We start from the raw sequence: 20552 nt of genomic DNA on the forward strand, positions 1-20552 counted from the left end.
TGGTTATTGCTTTTATTTCTAATAACAGAGATGGAAGAAACGATGTAACACCATTAAGGAGTTGTTTCATTTTATAAATATTTACCGAGTGCCTCTTATATGCCCAATACTGTGGTAGGAGCTGAGGATATACTGGAAAACACAATAGACCATGCACTATTGTGGACCGTACACTACCCATGTGGAAAACAGATAATAAACTAAAAAAAGGAATAAATAAATATCATTGATTATGGACTTTTTATACCACATTGAAGCCACTAGACTGGGCCCTTATCGGGAAAGAAAAGACAGAGGACGTTACTTGTAGTGGTCAAGGAGGGCCTCCTTGTGGTGTTACCTAACGTAAGGCTTTTGAGCACTGTATTTGGAGAGAAAGAGCGAATTCTAGCTTCTTCACTTACTAGTTACAGGATTTGGGGCAACGTCATGTAACTATCTTCTGATTCAGTATCCTTATGTAAAATGAGAATAGCAATAGTATAAACCTTATAAGGTCATGTGAAAATTAAATTAAGTGAATTAGGTGCTGTTTTTCATGTTAAAGATAAATAATGGATTTTCCAGCCTAGGAGGAATCATTCTTGCAGAGAGCTGTGAGGAGAATCCCTGGCTGAAGAAATAATAATTGGAAATGCTCTGGGGTATTTCAAGAACCAGCCAGAGGCCACTGTGCAGGGTGTAGAGCACAGGAGAGACACAGGGCTATGGAAGGGAGCATGGGGGCGGGGGGAAGGGGCCAGATTTGGAATTAGAAAGCTAATTTCCTGCACAAAAGATAATGACTGATACCAATTCACATACCTTGTAAACCAAATAGACTCATTTATTTGAATCAGAAAACATATCAGAAACAGCTAAAGCTAGCTGGCTTCCCATCTGTTTTCCTTTAACGGCTGATTGCAAATGATTTTTTCCAATGCATGAGTGGAACAGTCACCAAAAGAAATAACTTAGTAACACTGAAAAAAACCACACCCAAGTCTCTGACACAGAGTGTTGCATTCCTAATGCAACACAAAAGCCACCTGCAAAGCCTAAAACAGGCTCCAATGCACTTCTAGGAATGAACATGAAGATTTGTCACCATTTTATTGTCCCCTCCTTCACATTCAGGTCACTGCCATCCACAGACACATACTTCTGCAGCCCATGAGACATAAACAGAGCAGAATCTCTTTACCAGATAAACCAAATTCGTTATCAATAATCAAAAGCTAGCCAAATTCCACATACCACTGATGGCTCGCATGTTTCATCAAAGAAGAAATCTAGGGGGAGGAAAAAAAAGCCAAAACCCCAGAGGATAAGTTAAGAAAAACAACTCTACCTTGGGCAGCTAACTCTTTCCACCGTTCTTTGTTCTGCTGGATGATGTCCACCAGGTTGTTTTTGAAGCTCTGTAGGTCCACGCTTGTAAGGGAGTAGTCTGGGGAATAGGTTCCATCGTTCATGGTGCCTTTCATATTTGATCGTCTAAACAAATCAACGCTGTGAACAGAATAAAGATGCTGAGGCTAATAATTACAACCAGAAAAAAAAAATAAAAAGCCCAGAAAACACCAAGATCAAGATATGAAATGAGGGAGCAAAGCCTGGAACCCTTTACAAAAACAACTGCAGACACAGAATGGCAGGTGTTCAGGCCCAGTGTGGAGCTTGCATCAGAGATGCTCACGTCCCTCCTTTTTCCTCTCATGGAGAGGGCCGGGACTCTGGCTGGAAGTCCCTGGGTGGGTCAAGGACCCCCAGAGCCGCATGGGGTGGTGAGGCCCTGGTTAGAACAGTGGAAGCTTGAGGTGAGCTGACTCAGTGGAGAGTCCACTGGTCAACATTACTTAAAGGGGCACGATTCTGGAGCCCTGAGGGGGGTTAATCTGAATCTTTCTCAGGTAGAACATTTCCTCAGTGCCCTCACTGGGGCAACATGTAGGGAACCTGCTGATGTGCCATTAGCAAAGTTGCATGTTCAGATGGGTAAGAATTTAGCATGATTAGTTTGCAACTGGAAGCTTTAAATAATATGCCTTAACAAATTTATCTATGAAAAATGCTCAGCTTGAAATCCTGTAAGTGATTGTATATGTAATGGATGTTATTGTTACATGTTAGACGCAGCTGTTGTACCCACATCAGCTATAAGCCTTCTTTCGGTATAGGCATCTCCCCAGATGCACAACTGGGTTGTAACGGATTTGCTTGTAAGCAAACTGACACAACTATATATGTTAATATTCAAGGCATAATACATACATTTGCATGAAAATTTAGATATTTTCATTCGCCTGCGTATTGAATACTCTTATACTCCTTAGTTAGTAGTTTTATATATTTTGTAGCGGACATCAAGTAATTTCAAAGGCAGATGCAATATCACATCTACCCACTAGGTGGCAATACTACCTAACAATTCTTTAAAGATGGCCTGCCCTTCTGTAAAACATAGTAGGATAATCTTAAGTGAAAGGTTATTAAACAGCACAAAGATTAAAAAAAAAAAAAAAAAAGATGCAATAAAGGAGAAAATATCAAACCTGCTTGCCCCATAGGAAGAAGTGTCTGTTTTTGAGGCTTCCTCTATAAGAGGAGTAATAATTTTCTCTGTTGAGTCTGTCAGAAGAGAAAATGTTGGCTCTACTATGAAATCAATGAAACCTATAAAAACAAACAAACAAAAGATAGTTTGAAATATTACATATCTTGAATTCTAAAATCTGTAATAATGAAGAGTCAGACGCACCTGGTAGAGATAGTTTAATAGCTCTATAGCTCTAAAAAAATAATCTCCCAATAGTGGAAGTGATAGTTTTAAGCCTGATAACTCGTGTATATCGGCTTTCCTATTTAATACTCAGTTTTATACTCTTGTTAAGAATTCAATTCTAACCAGAGTGAATATAATTTCCTCTCAGTGAGAGGGATCATTACTTTTCTGAAAGATCTCCACTTGCTTGTTGAATTTATTATTCATCAACAAAAAATAATATCTAAGCTCCAAATAAACAAAATAATTGAAGTTTTTTTCTCAGGCCACAGGAAGGCAACTGCTTTTTCCCCTCTTTCTGTATCAGTCAGAGCTTTCTGCCAGTGTGTTAATATTTCAGATTGCTGTTTGTTATTCTCTGGATGTAAAGTGTTAGTTCACAGCATGTGGGCGTGTTCTGTCAAATCAGTGAAGAGAACAGTAACATCTCTGGAAGACAGCATTATTCCCACCACCTTGAGTTGTCAGGATGAATAAAGACTTTAAATTTAAAGTACTCATCAAGATAGAACATGACATACAGAGAGAAGGGGGCACTGTCCTCCAGGGAGCCCTACCCCCCTGGTGTTTAGATGGAGGAGGAGAGAACCTATTGTACACTCTGTGTACACATACTCATTACGCGTCCCTGGAGAGGTGGGCCACTGGAAATCGAGCTTGTGGCCTCACACACACACCTGCGAGCTATGGATGGTCATCTGAATATAAGAGGAAACTGGAGGGAGGCTTTTTAAGTGATACTGTGCCCAGAAATATCTACATTTGAAGATTACTCCATCCATCAGATACCAATAATTCACATTTCAAGTAATTGGATTAGTAATATTATGTATTAGGGTGCCCTTTTTTTTTTTTTTTTGAGAGGGAGAGAAGGTGGGGGAGGGGCAGAGGGAGAAACAGAATCCCAAGCAGGCTCCACCGGGCTGGAGTCCACAGGGGCTCAGTCTCACAACCCTGAAATCATAGCCCCAGCCAAAACCAAGCCCCCCAGGCACCGCTAAGGCGCATTTTTAATTAGCAATAATCGCGCCTCGGATAAACCTCATTGGCTACGATACTGCCACTGCGCAAAGTTTAAGGCGCATTTTTAACTCAAGAAAACTTCAATAGTTTTATGTTTTGATTGATGCCTTCGACTCAAAGCAATGTTAATTGGCCACCAGTGTGCTACTTCCAGTTCTGTCTGTGGTTTTAAATGCCTGGGATATGGAGACTTGCAAATGATGTGTCACCTCCACTAACAGGGTAGCAATTTATATTATAGCAACAAGCCTCAGAAACTTCCTTTCTTTCCAGCTTGCCTGAGGAGGGGCTTAGCCTGCCACCCTCACACCTGCTAAACAATGGTAGGCACCTGTGTTAAGCTAGAAAAATAGCTTTTGGAATTTGGATGGGAAGGGGCAAAGGTCAGAGCAAGAAGGTTTCTGACAGTTGACGGGGGCTTTGTAGGACTTGGTGCTGAAGCAGCTAGAGAGGTTAGGCGGCAATCCTTATGTTTATTAATCTTACAGTTCAGTGATGAAGATGCTGACTCTGGGAATAACTATTACAAATATTTGGACCAGGCATCATAGCTACATAGTTTTAAGAATGGGCTGAACTTGCTGGGAAATCTACTTATATCAAAAGAATTTTTTTTTTCTGAAGGAATATAAACTACTATTTTAAATATATGTTGCAAACTTAGTGATAACAACAGATATACTGATACTTTCATTGAATTGTCCTACACGCAAAGGATTAAATTACAGATTACAATCGTCAGAAACAAAACACAAAAAATGTTGTCTCTTACACAAAAAGAAAGTCCATTATTTGTAAAAGGGTTACAAATCAAGTAACAATTACATTTACTAATATTGCTTGACGGAATTCGTTTTGTGAGACCTTTTTCAGAAGTCTTATCATTTAGCACCATACAGATCCGTCTAAAGATCAACTTTATTATGAATAAGAAGTGAGGTTTTCATGGTTGTTGCCCTTTTGACAACATGGTTTATCATTTGAAAACTGGCTCGCACACACCCACCCTCCATAACCATTATTCTTAAGCAGTACCTATTTGTGACTGGGCCACCATCGTTGACTTCCGATCACAAAGTGGGGAAAATGGAAGTCCTAATTCAGCTTCTTTATCTCCCTGTCAAAGAAAAGCTCATTAGTACAGACTTGGGTTGGAGATGCTTAGATAATGAGCAGTCTAGATAAAAAGTCTAAAAAAAGCCACAGCTTTATTGTAATTGGCACTGTGTTTTTATTTAATTTTTATAAAAGCAAAGGGATAGTCCAAGTTGATGTAATTTTACTCAGTCTCCTTTTGAGCACATAATATGTTGCTGAAGGGGAAAAAATGGGCATTTTCAGCACGTGGAGACGCTGCTTTGGCATCACAACCCTGTTACTGTGAAGAGACAAACCTTTGCTCTTTGGAAATTACCGCACTTGCCAGAAAATAGTCATCTCTGTGTGTTATTTGGCATTTAATTAACAATCAAGCTCGTGGATTTTCATGCTTTTTTTCTCCCCCCAGGCCAAGTACATCACAGATCTTCAATATAAAGACTTCATGATTGTACCGCTTTTTGAAATTAAAAGTATATAAACATTTTGAAACGTCTTTCTACTAATTAACCAATTTTAACTGAATCTTCCACAGCAAATAGTGAAGAATATCTTCAACATTCTTACATTCCGTGTGCGTCATTTTATTTTATTATATTCTCAGAAAATTGAAATGTCAATGATTTTTATTATTTGATCTTACCTATGGTAGGTTAATTGAGCACATATATTAAAGAATTCCATTTATGTGTGGGTTCAAATCACAAGAACTAATTCAGTTTTCATCTCCTAAAATAAAGGTGGCTGCTCTGGGCAAAACGTTCTCTTCACAAGGTTTATCAAACATTAAACATAGGTTCTTTCCTAAGCATTCAAGGGTATGTGCTTACAAAAGAAAGCTACTTCCACTTGTTTCTCTTCACATCAATTTTCTGGTATTTGAAAGAATGCCTCAGACTCTATTTTCTCCTAAGCTATTGGTTGTATATCTTCATGGACTCCACTGGCTTTGTGTAAGATCACAATTTAGGACACACGGTCAGGTTCTGAAATCAGAAGACAAAAGGGAGGGGCCTTCACTTTTGCTTTGCTGTGGAGCCCACATAACAATGGTGTGCTGGTCTGAGGAATTCCAAGTTCCCACTCGCTCTGTGTCCTTGAACCACTTTCCTCATGATCTTTACAACATCGCGTCGGTATGTTTTATGGGTTTTACAATTTTTCATTGACAATGTTGTCTGGTGCACTTCTTCTAAACCATGCCTCTGATTATAAGGAGCAGAAAGTTTGAAATCAGAATTGTTTGGAGAAAAATCTAGATATGGTCAGCAGAGAAGTAGGCAAAGTAGTTGCAAATGGCTATATTTTATTATGGCATGACTTAGAGAAAATAGGGAGTAGAATTTCCATGACCTCCTTCAGCAGCTGTGCTCCTTCCTTAGAGGATAACAACACCCATTCCATTTGGGATTAATATTAACATCCAGCTAAGGGAAAGAGGACAAGGAATTACTAGTGCCATCAGCATTGGAACTACAAGATATACATTTGAGTCCCTGCTGTCCGACGGTTTCTCTCTGTTACTTCAGATGTATCACAACCCTCTCCTCATACGTTACCTCACTTGGTAATTGTGGTTAACTCCTACCAGGAATGAAGATATCCTAGTATCTGTCTAGGATTATCGTCCAGTTATCTAAGTTATGTGAAGCCTAATAGTTGGAAAATAGTCATCAAATATTAGCATATGAGAACCATACTTCATATAGGTGAAGTGGATTGAGAGTGCACGACCCATGATGAGGAGTGAGTACTGCACAGAATTGTTGAATCACTATATTGTACACCTGAAGATAATATAACATTGTATGTTAAATCTACCGGGACCAAAATTTTAAAAAAGAACCATACTTCATCATAGCAAAGATACAGAGCTGTGAGGTATTTATGATGTCTAATGGATGGTGTTAAACCTCAGGAAAAAGGACTGGTTGAATCGAGCATGTGGCAGAGAGGCATTTCCTGCCACCCCCCACCCTCCGTTTTCTAGCAGGGAATGGACCTGACAGGAATTCTGCTTTTGGAAGATTGATTTGTCAGCAGTGTGAGGGATGATGAGAAGTGAATCGAAGATGACTCTTGGCTTCACACCTGAACGAATAGGAGTCTTTGGTGCCACAAAGAGAAGTGAGACAATATGAATGAGGGCTGGATTTGAAAACTATTAAGGATTTGATTTTTAGCATATTGAGAATAAGGTACAAGAATAACATCACTGTTTATGTTAAAATATAAATATTTTAGTGTTAAAATAGAAATAAATCTCCTCATGGACTTGGTGCGAAATGTGATACTGGAGATACTTTTGTGATCTATGTGGGTACAACTGATTGGCTTTACTGATCAGGGGGCTGCTGTTTTGTATTTAATAGCTATAATTTTATACTATATGACAGAGGTTCTTTGTTCTAAAAATGATAATTTGGGCCTGAAGAAGACATTGTGATGAATCACCTTCCATGAGCTAAATTTTATAGAAGGCTAGATGGCAACATTCTCATATAGGACTTAGGCATTTGACAGATATATGGAGGATTCACCTTCCTATATTTGGAGTGAAAATTTTATATTCTATTTGCTTCTTATATTCCACAGTGGAATCGGGATATTAAATTTCCACTGCTATAGCACACTGAATGCTAAAGCACATTAATTACTTAATTTATTTATAAATATTTAAAATGTTATTCTGTAGGGTGAATTAAAGGCCATGAGTGCAGGATGAGTAGGGGGCCTTATAGCCAGACTCAGAAGGCACCATAAACAAAATAGGACAAGGAGGGGGGTAAGATATGTAAAGGAGAGGGAAAGATATGTAAAGAGAAAGTTGGATTCCCTGAGTATAAATGTGACAAACTTTGTAATTTTCCTCTTTGTATCCCTGAATAGGGAACATTTACTTTCCATCAAGATGAAATCTGGGGTCAAGGCAATAGGCACTGCAAAAGTCAACTAGTTTTTCCTGGAAGATGTACTTTCATTTGAGGGCACTGCCTTCAGGAGGCCAAAAGTGTACTTTCAAAAAAATCAGTAAAATACTGCATATACATATATTTTGGTACATTGACTTTTACAGTAATTGGAGCAAAAATATAGGGCCATAAGGCCACCAAACAATGAATTAATCAACGCCACTCGATGCTGCTCCTGGATCCCTGCATCTCTTCCTGGGGATGAGTCTGCAGGTAGGGAAGGAGAGAAAGTGACCCCAGCAACATGGAAACCCCAGGCAGCCTGCAGTGCTCGGGCTCCTGCCTGTCTTGGCAATTCCCTTGGAGGTTGTTGAGATTTCTTCTCTGAAAGGCCTCAACAAAGACCAATAATTATTTTTATGCTTTCCTAACAGTGTGAAATGCTCTGATCACTGTCAATAGGATGTCAACTCCATGACTTACTGGCACCTTTTTTTCTTTTCTGCATTTTATCTGAAGCCAAAGCAATTTCTATAGCTTTCCAGAATTGAAGGAGATAGAAAAGGGTGAAGTATAGAAATCCTGAGAAATCTTTTGCTTTGAAACCTAAGTTTTAATCACAGAAGCCATACCACCAATAAACATACAGGAAGCTCCTGACCGTAGACCTGGGGGCCACTCTAAGGTCAAGGGTGAATTCTAGGGGCCACTAATTCTATAGGGAATTTAACAGAGGAGAGGAGAAGAAGCAATAGTTTAGCCCTCTTGGGACAACTTACTTAAGGGATTTAAGCCACCTAATTATCTTCTTTCCTTCTAAAAATGGTCCTTCTAAATTCTAGAAAGCCACCAAAGTTGTTTAAAAATTTAATAATTATTACAGCTAACATATTTACTTTCAACAAAATTTATGATATGGTATAAATGTATTTTGTGAGTTATATTTTGTAGAACATTAGTACCCCTCGTATAATACTTGCATGTCTCTTAAAACTATGAGATTTGATTTTTACATTTAAAGTTATTATCCTGGCTCATAGCAAGTGTTCTTTATAGTGAAGAATTTTTTTTGGTTGTGTCTGAATTTTTGATCCCAAGATCCTTGGCTGAGAATGCACTAAGTACATTTTTATTACTGTGGGAAATACAATCTATTTTGAAATGACACACTTTACACTACTTCTAGCAATGCTGAAGAACATAAGGGGCCTGACGATATACGATTTAAAATAAATAAAATAATTATTTTTCCTTCCCTCTCCAAAAAATTGCATTCCCAATCATTTGTTTGACAAGGTAATACTTATTGGTAAATGGAGATTTTACATAAATATCATTTTTTAAAATGTGTCACAAAACAACCAGTTGAAAAAGAGAAAATTCACTTAGTTATTGGGTTCATATAGTATGACGCATGAACAAATTTTAATGGCAGGAAGTAGTTCTTCTAACTTTATTTGTAGTAATTCCTTATTATCTTGCCAAACTAATGTGTTTGTTTAAGGAGAGAGTAAAAAGCAAAAACCTGTCTTCCTGTACTAATGCTTTTTCCTGGGCCAGTCCCTCCACCTCTGGTCTCTGTCACATCAGTCATACTTGAAATGAAAGGAGCATCTCCCGAATTCACACATTACAGTCAGAGGGCAGAGGCACCTGTGTTGATCTGTATCAACACTTGAGGAGAGGACATTAGCTCTATTGACGAATATCACAATCATGCTGTGAAACATGCTTTGGAGATGAGGACCTGCTTTGTCGTCAGTTGCTTACTGAAGATGGAAATAGGTTTCTCAAGGCTGCAAAATCTAGATACAATTCTGATTGTCTCAGTTTCTCATGGTTTAGAAGGTACACTTAAAAGTAGCTATGCAGGTGGTGGGTATTATAGAGGGCACAGATTGCATGGAGCACTAGGTGTGGTGAAAAAATAATGAATACAGTTTTTCTGAAAATAAATAAATTGAAAAAATTAAAAAAAAAAAAAAGAAACCTAAAAAAAAAATTCCATGCCAAAGAAGTTTGGAAAATGCTATAAACTATAATGACTCTAAGACTTTCATATTACCTTATTAAAAAAACATTTGAGAATTCTAAAAAAAAAAAAAAAGTAGCTATGTCAAGAGTTGGGGTGACATTGATGAATTTTAAAGGATGGTAGAGATAGTTTGGTCTACCTTGGTTTGTCTTCCAGAAATACATTGTGTTTTAAAAATTCTTAATATTGATTTAAGCCCTTTTGTTAGATACAATGAACTTAGTGGACAAATTAATAAGAAAGTGACTTAGAAGTCAACACATCCCAAAATTCCTCTGCGTTTCTCTGAAACAGTAAGTCACACGTGTGTATATATGTACGTACATGTACCTACATGTATATATGTATATGTATATGTGTATATTTACATGTGTACACACATATACACATACCTCCAAAGGGCTACAGTATGGGATATGACAAAGAACAAGAGTCCTGTGAGATTCATTTAGTTAATTGAATGCGTCAAAACATTTTAGTTATTGGCAGCAATGTCATATGTTAACATAAGTCTCATAAAGATAAGCTTGTTTTGCTTGTGAACATGTTTGTTGGTAGTACAAACTCACTTGTTTTGACCTTTGTCTGTTTTGCTATATCTCTTTCTGAAGGGGATTTGAAAGTCACTTACTTTTAGAAGTCCAGAGACTGAGAAATATAAGATTCTATTATTAAAAGCTTAAGTCCTAAATCAACTTATTATGATCTGAAAGGAATTTCAGAGTTGAAGGGAAGAGGGAATGCTAGTAGAGACAATTTGATTTTATAATAGCCCATATTAACATATATGCTTTACTCTCCTTTGAGCTGTAAGTGTTTTACGTTCAGGTCACTCAGGCAAAGACTGAAAAAAGTCATTTCTGAACATTCTGGGATGATAAAAATGCCTATCATTGCCATATATACACAATGGAATACTATGCAGCCATCAAAAGAAATGAAATCTTGCCATTTGTGACAACATGGATGGAACTAGAGCGTATCATGCTTAGTGAAATAAGTCAAGCAGAGAAAGACAACTATCATATGATCTCCCTGATATGAGGAAGTGGTGATGCAACATGGGGGCTTAAGTGGGTAGGAGAAGAATAAATGAAACAAGATGGGATTGGGAGGGAGATAAACCATAAGTGACTCTTAATCTCACAAAACAAACTGAGGGTTGCTGGGGGGAGGGGGTTTGGGAGAAGGGGGTGGGATTATGGACATTGGGGAGGGTATGTGCTTTGGTGAGTGCTGTGAAGTGTGTAAACCTGGTGATTCACAGACCTGTACCCCTGGGGATAAAAATATATGTTTATAAAAAATAAAAAATTATTAAACAAACAAACAAACAAACAAACCCCCCACAAACCTGACCCTTTCTTATTCTAACACAGTCTGAAAAATGCAGATCATAAAAACATTCCAAATATCATGATGCTATACCTATTCTAAGACTTGACCTTTTGTGTTGTGTGCATTTTAATCTCTACTTAGATGTCTGAGTCACTGTTTATCAGGTGCTGAGAATGACAGAATTGCTCAATAGCCATATGAAACAGTTTCCCTCTACCTGGATTTCAGATGTCAAAAATCAGTGCATGCTAGAAGCTTCATTATTAATACTAGTGACCTTTCTAGAAAAATCAAGAATATATTGAACTTCAAAAACACCTAGACTTGATTTCCTTAAATTCATTATTCTCATGGTTCTGTAAGGTATTCTTTGTCTTGTTTGAAATCAATAAAAGACAGTGATAATAAAAGTCATGATACTATTTAGATATCAGTAATCTTCAAGAGTCTCTGGAGTTTATTAGAGACTTTTCTTAACACTGTTCTTTTTTTAAAGCTCAAGTCATTGATGAAGCACCTTTATTCTGACATATTCTTTTTTAAGTCAAGGAAAAACTTAATGCACAAATCTTAAAAGCATAAATTATGAGCATATTTGTATAATTAACAATTAGTATGTAAAACATTTCCATCACCTCCAGAAGTTCCCTTAGCTTTTTCCAGTGAATCTCACCTCCTATAGACACCCATTATTCAAATTTCAGTCACCAGAGATTAAATTTGTTAATTTTGAACTTCATATAAATGGAATCATACAGTATTTATTTTTTGAAATTTATCCTGGTTTGTATCATTAGTTCATTTTTTAATTGTTGCATGGTATTCACTGTATGACTATACCATTTCTATTTCTGATGTTAAATTGGACTGTTTCTAATATTGTGCCATCACGAGTAATAAGTAGTATTATTATGACTACTCCACATCTGGTGGGCATAAGAACCAATTTTTCTGAGTTATACATCTGTGGGTGGACATGCTGCATCACAGGGGAGATTAAGTTTCAATTTAGTGAATGTTAACCCGTAGTCTTCAGATGAGTTGTAATGATTTATACTTCTGCTAGCAATGCCTGACACTGATAATACTTCCACCAGCAATGCCTGGACCTCCAACTGGGGTCCAGTTGTTCCACATCCTCAATAATGCTTAGTATTTTCAGTCCTTTTAATTCTAGCTATTATGATGAGGATGTAGAGGTATCTCATTGTGCTTTATTTTATTTTTTTTTAAAAGATTTTATTTATTTATTTGACAGAGAGAGATCACAAGTAGGCAGAGAGGCAGGCAGAGAGAGAGAGGGAAGCAGGCTCCCCCTTGAGCAGAGAGCCCGATGCGGGGCTCGATCCCAGGACCCTGAGATCATGACCTGAGCCGAAGGCAGTGGCCCAACCCACTGAGCCACCCAGGTGCCCCTCTCATTGTGCTTTAATATGCAATTCTTTGATAACCAATGATAACGAGAGTACTTGTATGTGTTTATCACTCATTTGTGTATTTTCTTTTATGAGGTGTCTGATCAAATTAGACTAAATTTTTAAAAATTTTACTTTTTTATTAAAAAATTTGTAAGATTTGTAGGAGATCCTAATATAATCTGTGAACAAGCTCTTGGACAGATATTTGTAGTACAAATATTTTTCTCACTCTATGGCTTGCCTTAATGGTATTTTAGAAAGAGAAAATGCTTTAAAATTTGCTCTTGTCCACTTTACCAATTTTTTTTTTCTTTTTTAGGCAGTACTTCTTGTGTCTTCTCTAAGAAATATTTGACTACTCCCAAGGTTAGAGATATTCTAAGTTTTCCTCTAGAACATTTACAGTCAGATTTTATATAAGGCTGGGGTCAAACTTGAATTAATATTTGTATAAGGGACAAGATTCCTTTTTTCCCATATATTTAGTAAGTATCATTTCATTGCTATTTACAAACTTTCCTTTCTCCATTTAACTGTTTTGTTGTTTTTATAGAAAATCAAACAACCATATAAGTATGGGATCACTATTCTGTTTTATTGATCTATTTGCCTGTTTACATGTTAATAACACACTACTTTGATGACTCTAGCTTTCTACTAAGTCATGTGATAAGGAGGAATAAATACTCCAATTTTCTGTCTTTTTCAAAATTGTTTTGGCCATTTTTAGATTCCTACATTTCCATGTTGATTTCAGGATCGGCTTTCTTTCAACTGCTACAAAGAAGTCTGTTACAATTATTTTTTAATTTTGAATTTTTTATTAACATATAATGTATTATTGGCTCCAGGGGTACAGTTCTGTGAATAGCCAGGTTTACACTCTTCACAGCACTCACCATAGCACATACCCTCTGTTACAATTTTTTATAAAAATTATCCTAAGTATATTAATCAATTTTGGAAGAATTGACATCTTAACATGTTATTCCATTAATGTGGTATACCTTCCAATCTACATAGATAGGTCTTTTTATTTTTTTTAATTTTTTAATTTTTTAATTTTTTTTTTTTTTTTTTTTTTTTTTTTTTTTTTTTTGTTTGTACCCCAACCTCCCACCCCCCGTCCCTTCAAAACCCTCAGATTGTTTTTCAGAGTCCATAGTCTCTCATGGTTCACCTCCCCTTCCAATTTCCCCCAACTCCCTTCTCCACTCTAAGTCCCCATGTCTTCCATGCTATTTGTTATGCTCCACAAATAAGTGAAACCATATGATAATTGACTCTCTCTGCTTGACTTATTTCACTCAGCATAATCTCTTCCAGTCCCGTCCATGTTGCTACAAAAGTTGGGTATTCATCCTTTCTGATGGAGGCATAATTTTTTATTTTTTATAAACATATATTTTTATCCCCAGGGGTACAGGTCTTTTTATTTTTTAAAGATTTTATTTATTTATTTGACAGAGAGAGAGAGATCACAAGTAGGCAGAGAGAGAGAGGGAAGCAGGCTCCGACTGAGTGGAGAGCCCGATGCGGGGCTCGATCCCAGGACCCTGAGACCATGACCCGAGCCGAAGGCAGAGGCCCAACCAACCGAGCCACCCAGGCGCCCCCATAGATAGGTCTTTAAAAGTCTTCTTTCAACAATCTCCTGTAGTTCTCAGTGTTTAGATTTTATATGTATTTAATTAAATATATTCCCAAGTATATTTTATTTTTATATTATAAATCATATTGTATTGAAATTTTTATTTCCAAGTTGTTTGATGTCAGCATACAGAACTACGATTGATCCTACAAATTTGTTGAAATTATTTATCAGTTCCAGTAGCTTTTTAAAGATTCCTTAAAATTTTCTTTGTAGAAGCTTATGTTTCTGCAAATAAAGACAGTCCTTTTTATTTCTATCCAATCTATACTTAATTTTCTTCTATGTATTTTAATGGCTAGAACTTCAAATGCCATGTTGAAAGGATTGGTAAGAGGAGATATCCTGAACTTAGTATGAACGTGTTCAGTATTTCACCAGGAAATATTATGAAAGCTATAGACACTTTTTACCATGTTGAAAGAGGTCCCTTATTTCTAGTTTGCAGAAAGTTTTTATAATAAGTGTCTTTTGAATTTTGTCAAATGCCTTTTCTGCATCTATTGATATGATAGTAGGACTCTTTTTTCTTTTAGTACAGTAAATTACTTTAAGTGATTTTTTAATATTAAATCAACTCAAGTTATAATATGTACTCTTTTGTTATATCGCTGGATTGGATTTGTTAACATTTAAAGGAATTTTCCACCTAGGTTCATGACAGATATGGGTGTGTAATTTTCTTTACTTGCAAAATCTTTGTCAGGTTTTGTCAGGGTTATACTGATAATTTTCCCTCTTTCTCTGTGTTAAAACTGGAATTATTTTTTTCTGGAAAGCTTGAGAGAACTTACCATCTCTCAACTGAATTGAGAACTGAAAGAGAAAAATTGAAACCATCAAAGTCTGAATTTTTCTTCATAGAAAGAGTTTAAATTACAAGTTCAGTGTGTAAAAATAGGTACATGGATATACAAATTATAATTTTTGTGTGTGTTTGTTTTGGTAATTTATATCTTTCAAAGAATTTGACAATTTCTTCTAAGTTGTCAAATGTATTGGCATAAATTGTGGATAATATTTCTTATGCTTTGCTATATGTAGGGTCTATAATGATAACATCTCTTTTACTTATAACTTATTTTTTTTTTACTCTTTTTAAATTTGCTGATAATTTTATTATTTTTTCAAAGTACCAAATGTTTTCTTTGTTAATTTTTGCTATTGTCTTATTTCTATTTAATTGATTTCTGCTTTTATATTTGTTACTTCCTTTGATCAACTTTATATTTGTTACTTCCTTTGATTAACTAGGTTTAATTTTCCTAATTCTAGCTTATTTAGGTGGAAGCACAGATGACTGATATATACTTATGTTTTTTCTAATATAAGCATTAAAATAAATAAAGATTCCTCTAAGCATTGGTTTAGCTGCATCTGACAAAATTTCAATTGTGTTTTCATGATCATTTAAAATAATTAAACATTTTTTAAACCCGAGCAAAGTCATTTATATCTCTTCATACTTCTGGGGTTTTTTTTGTATCTAATATGAGAAGGTCATTCTTAAAGATCTGTAAGTTCTCTTTAGATTTACCATTTTCTGGTTAATATTTGGTTGAGTGCATGAAATTATAATTTTTATTTGGCTATAGCACACAGTTGCCCTGTAGAACTGGATAGGTTTTAACATTTGTGTTTTTTTTTTTAATCGCAAAATGTATTAAAATATATTTAAACTATTTCTAGTGTGAAAATACTTAAATTTGGAAGATGCTACTCAGTAAGTTTCTCTAGGACTATGCAATGCTATTTTAAAGTGAAACCATATATCATAATCATTGACAATGGGAGACAGAAAGCAGAGTCCTCCAAATATAGTAATGTATTCAGTCGTCATATGTCTTAGAATAGGTATAATGTCAGTTGGCTATTCCTTATAGTATTTTTTATAATTAAACCATAATCATAAGAATAGTGCTTTCTTGAGTTCTTTGAGTTACTATAACAAATCTTCAAACCTGAGAAGGGTCATGGGTACCCCTCAATTTATAACCAGTGGTCAGAAGGGCTGGTGTCCTAGGGCCCTACCTGAGGTTGGCATCTTAAAGTGAAGCCATTCTAATGGAAGGCTGAGTCTTTAACTTTGGGAACAGCTGCTAACTCTGGGTGATTAGCATCATAATTGTATTGTGGTACCTTAGGTGGGAATGGAAAAAAAACAGGGGACACTATTTTTTTTTAAAAAGTATCCTTGAAGTAGAGACCACGTCCAACCTTGCTTTTTCATATAACAATCTAGTTTTAACTTAGGCACATGTCAACCAAACAAAAAACTACATTTCTCAGCCTCCCTTGCAACTGTGCATATATGACTAAATTTTAACCAACAAGATGTATACAGCAGTGCTATACAACCTCCCCTTTCCCATTTTATGATGAAAGATATTTGCTATCCCAACTCTAATATTTTATCTTTGAACAGCAGACAATGATGCTAATTTGTTTCTTTCTTTCCTAGGAGTAGCATCAGAGATCCAAGACTTGCCTATCTTTAGAACATATATTATACTACATAGGATTATGAATTATATTTATCTGAAAGATTAATAAATTCTGCTTGAGACCCCAAGAAGGTGTTGTGGCCAGTTGATAACAAGTCCTGGATTCTGCATTTACAAAGGTGCATGTCAATATGTCTAGACACTATTTCCATATTTGCACATATTGTCATAGAAGCACCTGTAGGAAAAACTCCTCCATCAGGGCCATGGTCCAGCGGTGGTGCAGCTGCCAGGATTTGGCTGGGTGGCTGATGTCTGCTGCATGGAGAATCAGGGACATAGTTTTGGCTTTGTCAATCCTGTCAAACCAAGGACATATTTAAATTATCAGAAAAAGTCAGCAATTACAGTCTTTCTGAGTCTAAGCCTATGGAACTTTAACATGATGGAAAAAAATAACCTACCCTTCAGGTTGCTGCAAACTGTTTCTTATATTTTTAATTTGCTGGAAGTGACCTGACATGTCTGTAGACAAAACCATTTCAATCACTAGGTTCCGAAGATCCCTGTGGAGTCATCAAAAGAAGAAAGGTTCATTTGGCTCTTGATGATTCTCAAGTAAAACATTTCCTTAATATTACTGACTAAATTTTATTTTTCTTTATGGATATAAGCACAAAATATGCTACTTTTTAAATGTAAAAGAGCTCACAAATGTTGACATTATTTCATCCTTTAACTCTCGCAGCTTTTGGAAGTTGCCGGGAGAGTGCTCTGTGCATGATGCTGTTTAACACCTCCCCTTCAAGAACTGGATGTTCCCCCATGCACAACCACAACTGTCTACTACTCATAATTCCTAATTACTGTCTATCTGAAAGGAACCTGATCAACTTAAGAAAATAATTTTAAATGCAGTATTTGCTATTATTAAAATCACCAATATGTATTCAGGATTTATTCAGTCCAAGCAGTGTGGTAGGTTCTTTTATATGAGGAGGTATATTATTTCACACCAGAGGAGACTGAGTTTTATCCAGTCACACAGGTAACTGGTAGATGGAAGAGATAAGATTCAACCCCAAGAGTTCCCACTCCTACAGCTGACACAAGGACCACTTCACTGTGCCAAACTTCTGTCATAAGAACCCCAGAGAAAACGAGATGCCGAAGTAGGTGGGGATTCTTCATTTCAGCTTTTGAAACCCTGACTCTTCAATGCATTGTAGACAGAGCTATTGGTACTATTGAAATTTTAATCACATTTTAATCTGAGCTATTCAGTGACATGCATGAATATTTGCACACTAAGCAGGAAAAGCTTGCATGCTCTATAGGTCATCGCTTGCTCAGTACAGATAGAGAAAAAGGTCACTTACACTGGAAATCATATTTTACTTTCATTCTGTGGCATGGCCAATAGAATAAGCTAAGTAAAACAAGTAAAATGTGTGTGGTAAAGTTGAATTATAATCTTGTGTCAAAGATATTTAACCTAAAGTTTGTGTGATTGAATAATTTGTTTTTAAAACAGCCACATATTAGAGGAGCTTGCTGAAATTCAACTGGATTTTTAGATGGGCACTGTGAGAAATCCATATTTTAATTACTATTGATGATATTAAATAGCTTGCTTACAACACTTTTACCCAAATATTAAAGGAATAGAAACTAAAAATAGTTAATAAAATTGTATCTTTTAAAAAGATTTCATTTATTTACTTGAGAGAGAAGAGAGCATGCATGCAAGAGAACATGAGCGGGGTGAGGGGCAGAGGGAGAAACAGACTTCCCACTGAGCAGGGAACCTGATGGGGGTCTCCATCTATTCCAGAACTCCAGGAACATGACCTGAGTGGCAGCAGACACAGCCAACTGAGCCACCCAGGCACCCCTAAGTTATTCTCAATTACATTTTTTTCTCTGAAATTATGAAGAGACCCATATTACAATAGCAACTGAACCAAAATATTCATTTTAACCAGGAAAAATGAGACGAAAGTTTTATGAAATCTATAAAATTTAGTATATTGTACTTTGCATATGAGATGCTAGATATTATCAATAATCAACTAATAATGTATTAATAAGCTAGGCAAAATAGTGCATAAGGGAAATTATTTATTTATGAATCTTCCTTACCAAAATTTTTAAATTATTGCATTTATGGTAACTAAAGTTACTTTAAGAAGTAAATAGGTATGCAAACAGAAAGCCTACAAATCTCTAAAAATCTATTCATATTTTAATTTATGGTAACTTGTCATCAACTTTCTGCTAGCAAATGTATCCTTTGTAGCTTTTTAGAAACAATGTTGGATCTATTAAATTCTACAATCCATATGATACTATAGCATTTTTTAAAACATTTCTATAAAAACATTCAATTACGATGATTCTGAGTAGTTATTGTACAGAAATTTATAAAATATTAAAGGTATAAATTATTAGAATAATAAAGATGTTAATGAACAAAACATAATAGAAAAAAATCACATCGAAATAGCAACAGAATCAACTTTGAGAAGGAAAATGTTGAATTCAAAGGAATAACAATAAAAATTAATAATATTAAATGAGATCTCTGGGAATAATGATCACTGACAAAAAATTAAACACTCTAAATGTAAATAATCATGTCTTGGACCACAGGAAATACCTCCAAACTTATCTCCCTAGCCTACCTTTGCTCTTCTATTCTCCACATAACACAGGCAGCGGTAACTTTAAAATCTTTTTACAATTAGATGCTGGCCTTCTTAGCTGGAAACCCAACTGGGCTCTTGTTTCTTTCTTTCTTTTTTTTAAATTTAATTTAATTTTTTCAGTGTTCCAGAATTCATTGTTTATGCACCACACCCAGTGCTCCATGCAATACGTGCCCTCCTTAATACCCACCACCAGGCTCACCCTGGTGAACTTCCCCATTCCCCTCCCCTGCAAAACTCTCAGTTATTGGACTCTGGGCTATTGTTTCTGGCAGAATAAAATGAACGGCCTGATCCAGTTTCCCAAAACAAAGTGCCTCCCACCACCCACATTAGATCTGCTTTTATAGTTGCAGAAGTGAGCCCGTATTTTTAACCCACTGAGCCACTCATGTGCCCCTGTGAGCCTGTATTTTTTACACAGCTTCAAAATGTCTTTGAAAAACCAGAAAGCTTGAGTATTTGGAAAAGTACCTATCAGAAATTCGGGCTTGTTTTAAATCCTGAATTAACCTTTATTCATTTATTCACTCATTTATTTTGAGGCAGTTCTTTTTTTATTTTTTTTTAAAGATTTATTTGACACACAGAGAGAGAGAGAGAACACAAGTAGGCAGAGCAGCAGAGGGAGATGGAGAAGCACAGCCTCTCCACTGAGCAGGGAGCCAGATGCGGGCTCAATCCCAGGAGCCTGGGATGATGACCTGAGCCAAAGGCAGCGCTTAACTGACTGAGCCACCCAGGCGCCCCATATTTTGAGGCAGTTCTTGATCCAAAGGCACTTCAATTTTTTAACCTTTATTTATTTATTTATTTTTATTGTGTGTTATGTTAGTCACCATTTTACCCCTCTGATATTTGAAGGGGAAGCTTTTTGGCCCATTAACTAACTTTCAACAAAATCTTTGTTAAAGCCTTTTTTTTTTTTTTTTTTAGAAAGTATAAGTAGGTCTCATTGACTGGTAGGGATATGCAGACATATTTGCACTAATAATTTCTATGTTAATCAGAAATTCATACTCCCAGGGTCCTGGGATCCAGCCCCGCATTGGGCTCTCTGCTCAGCAGGGAGCCTGCTTCCTCCTCTCTCTGCCTGCTTGTGATCTCTGTCTGTCAAATAAATAAATAAAATCTTAAAAAATATATATATAAAGCTAAACT

General features: G+C 36.1%; 1 protein-coding gene and 1 pseudogene across 5 annotated transcripts in view; both read right to left on the reverse strand.

Annotated features, from left to right (window-relative positions):
* PDE1A (phosphodiesterase 1A) overlaps positions 1-20552 on the reverse strand; it is a 337781-nt gene that overhangs the window by 24439 nt on the left and 292790 nt on the right. For all 5 annotated transcript variants that reach the window (XM_032356140.1, XM_032356141.1, XM_032356139.1 and 2 more), the window contains 5 exons: positions 17148-17249; positions 16922-17042; positions 4823-4904; positions 2535-2655; positions 1331-1491 (listed from right to left, as the gene is read on the reverse strand). In XM_032356140.1, coding sequence (XP_032212031.1) covers positions 1331-1491; positions 2535-2655; positions 4823-4904; positions 16922-17042; positions 17148-17249 — 587 coding nt within the window. The remainder of the gene's footprint in view (positions 1-1330; positions 1492-2534; positions 2656-4822; positions 4905-16921; positions 17043-17147; positions 17250-20552) is intronic.
* LOC116597931 lies at positions 3680-3839 on the reverse strand (annotated as a pseudogene).

The sequence above is a fragment of the Mustela erminea genome, chromosome 8, assembly GCF_009829155.1.
Source record: "Mustela erminea isolate mMusErm1 chromosome 8, mMusErm1.Pri, whole genome shotgun sequence".
Classification (NCBI taxonomy): Eukaryota; Metazoa; Chordata; class Mammalia; order Carnivora; family Mustelidae; genus Mustela; species Mustela erminea.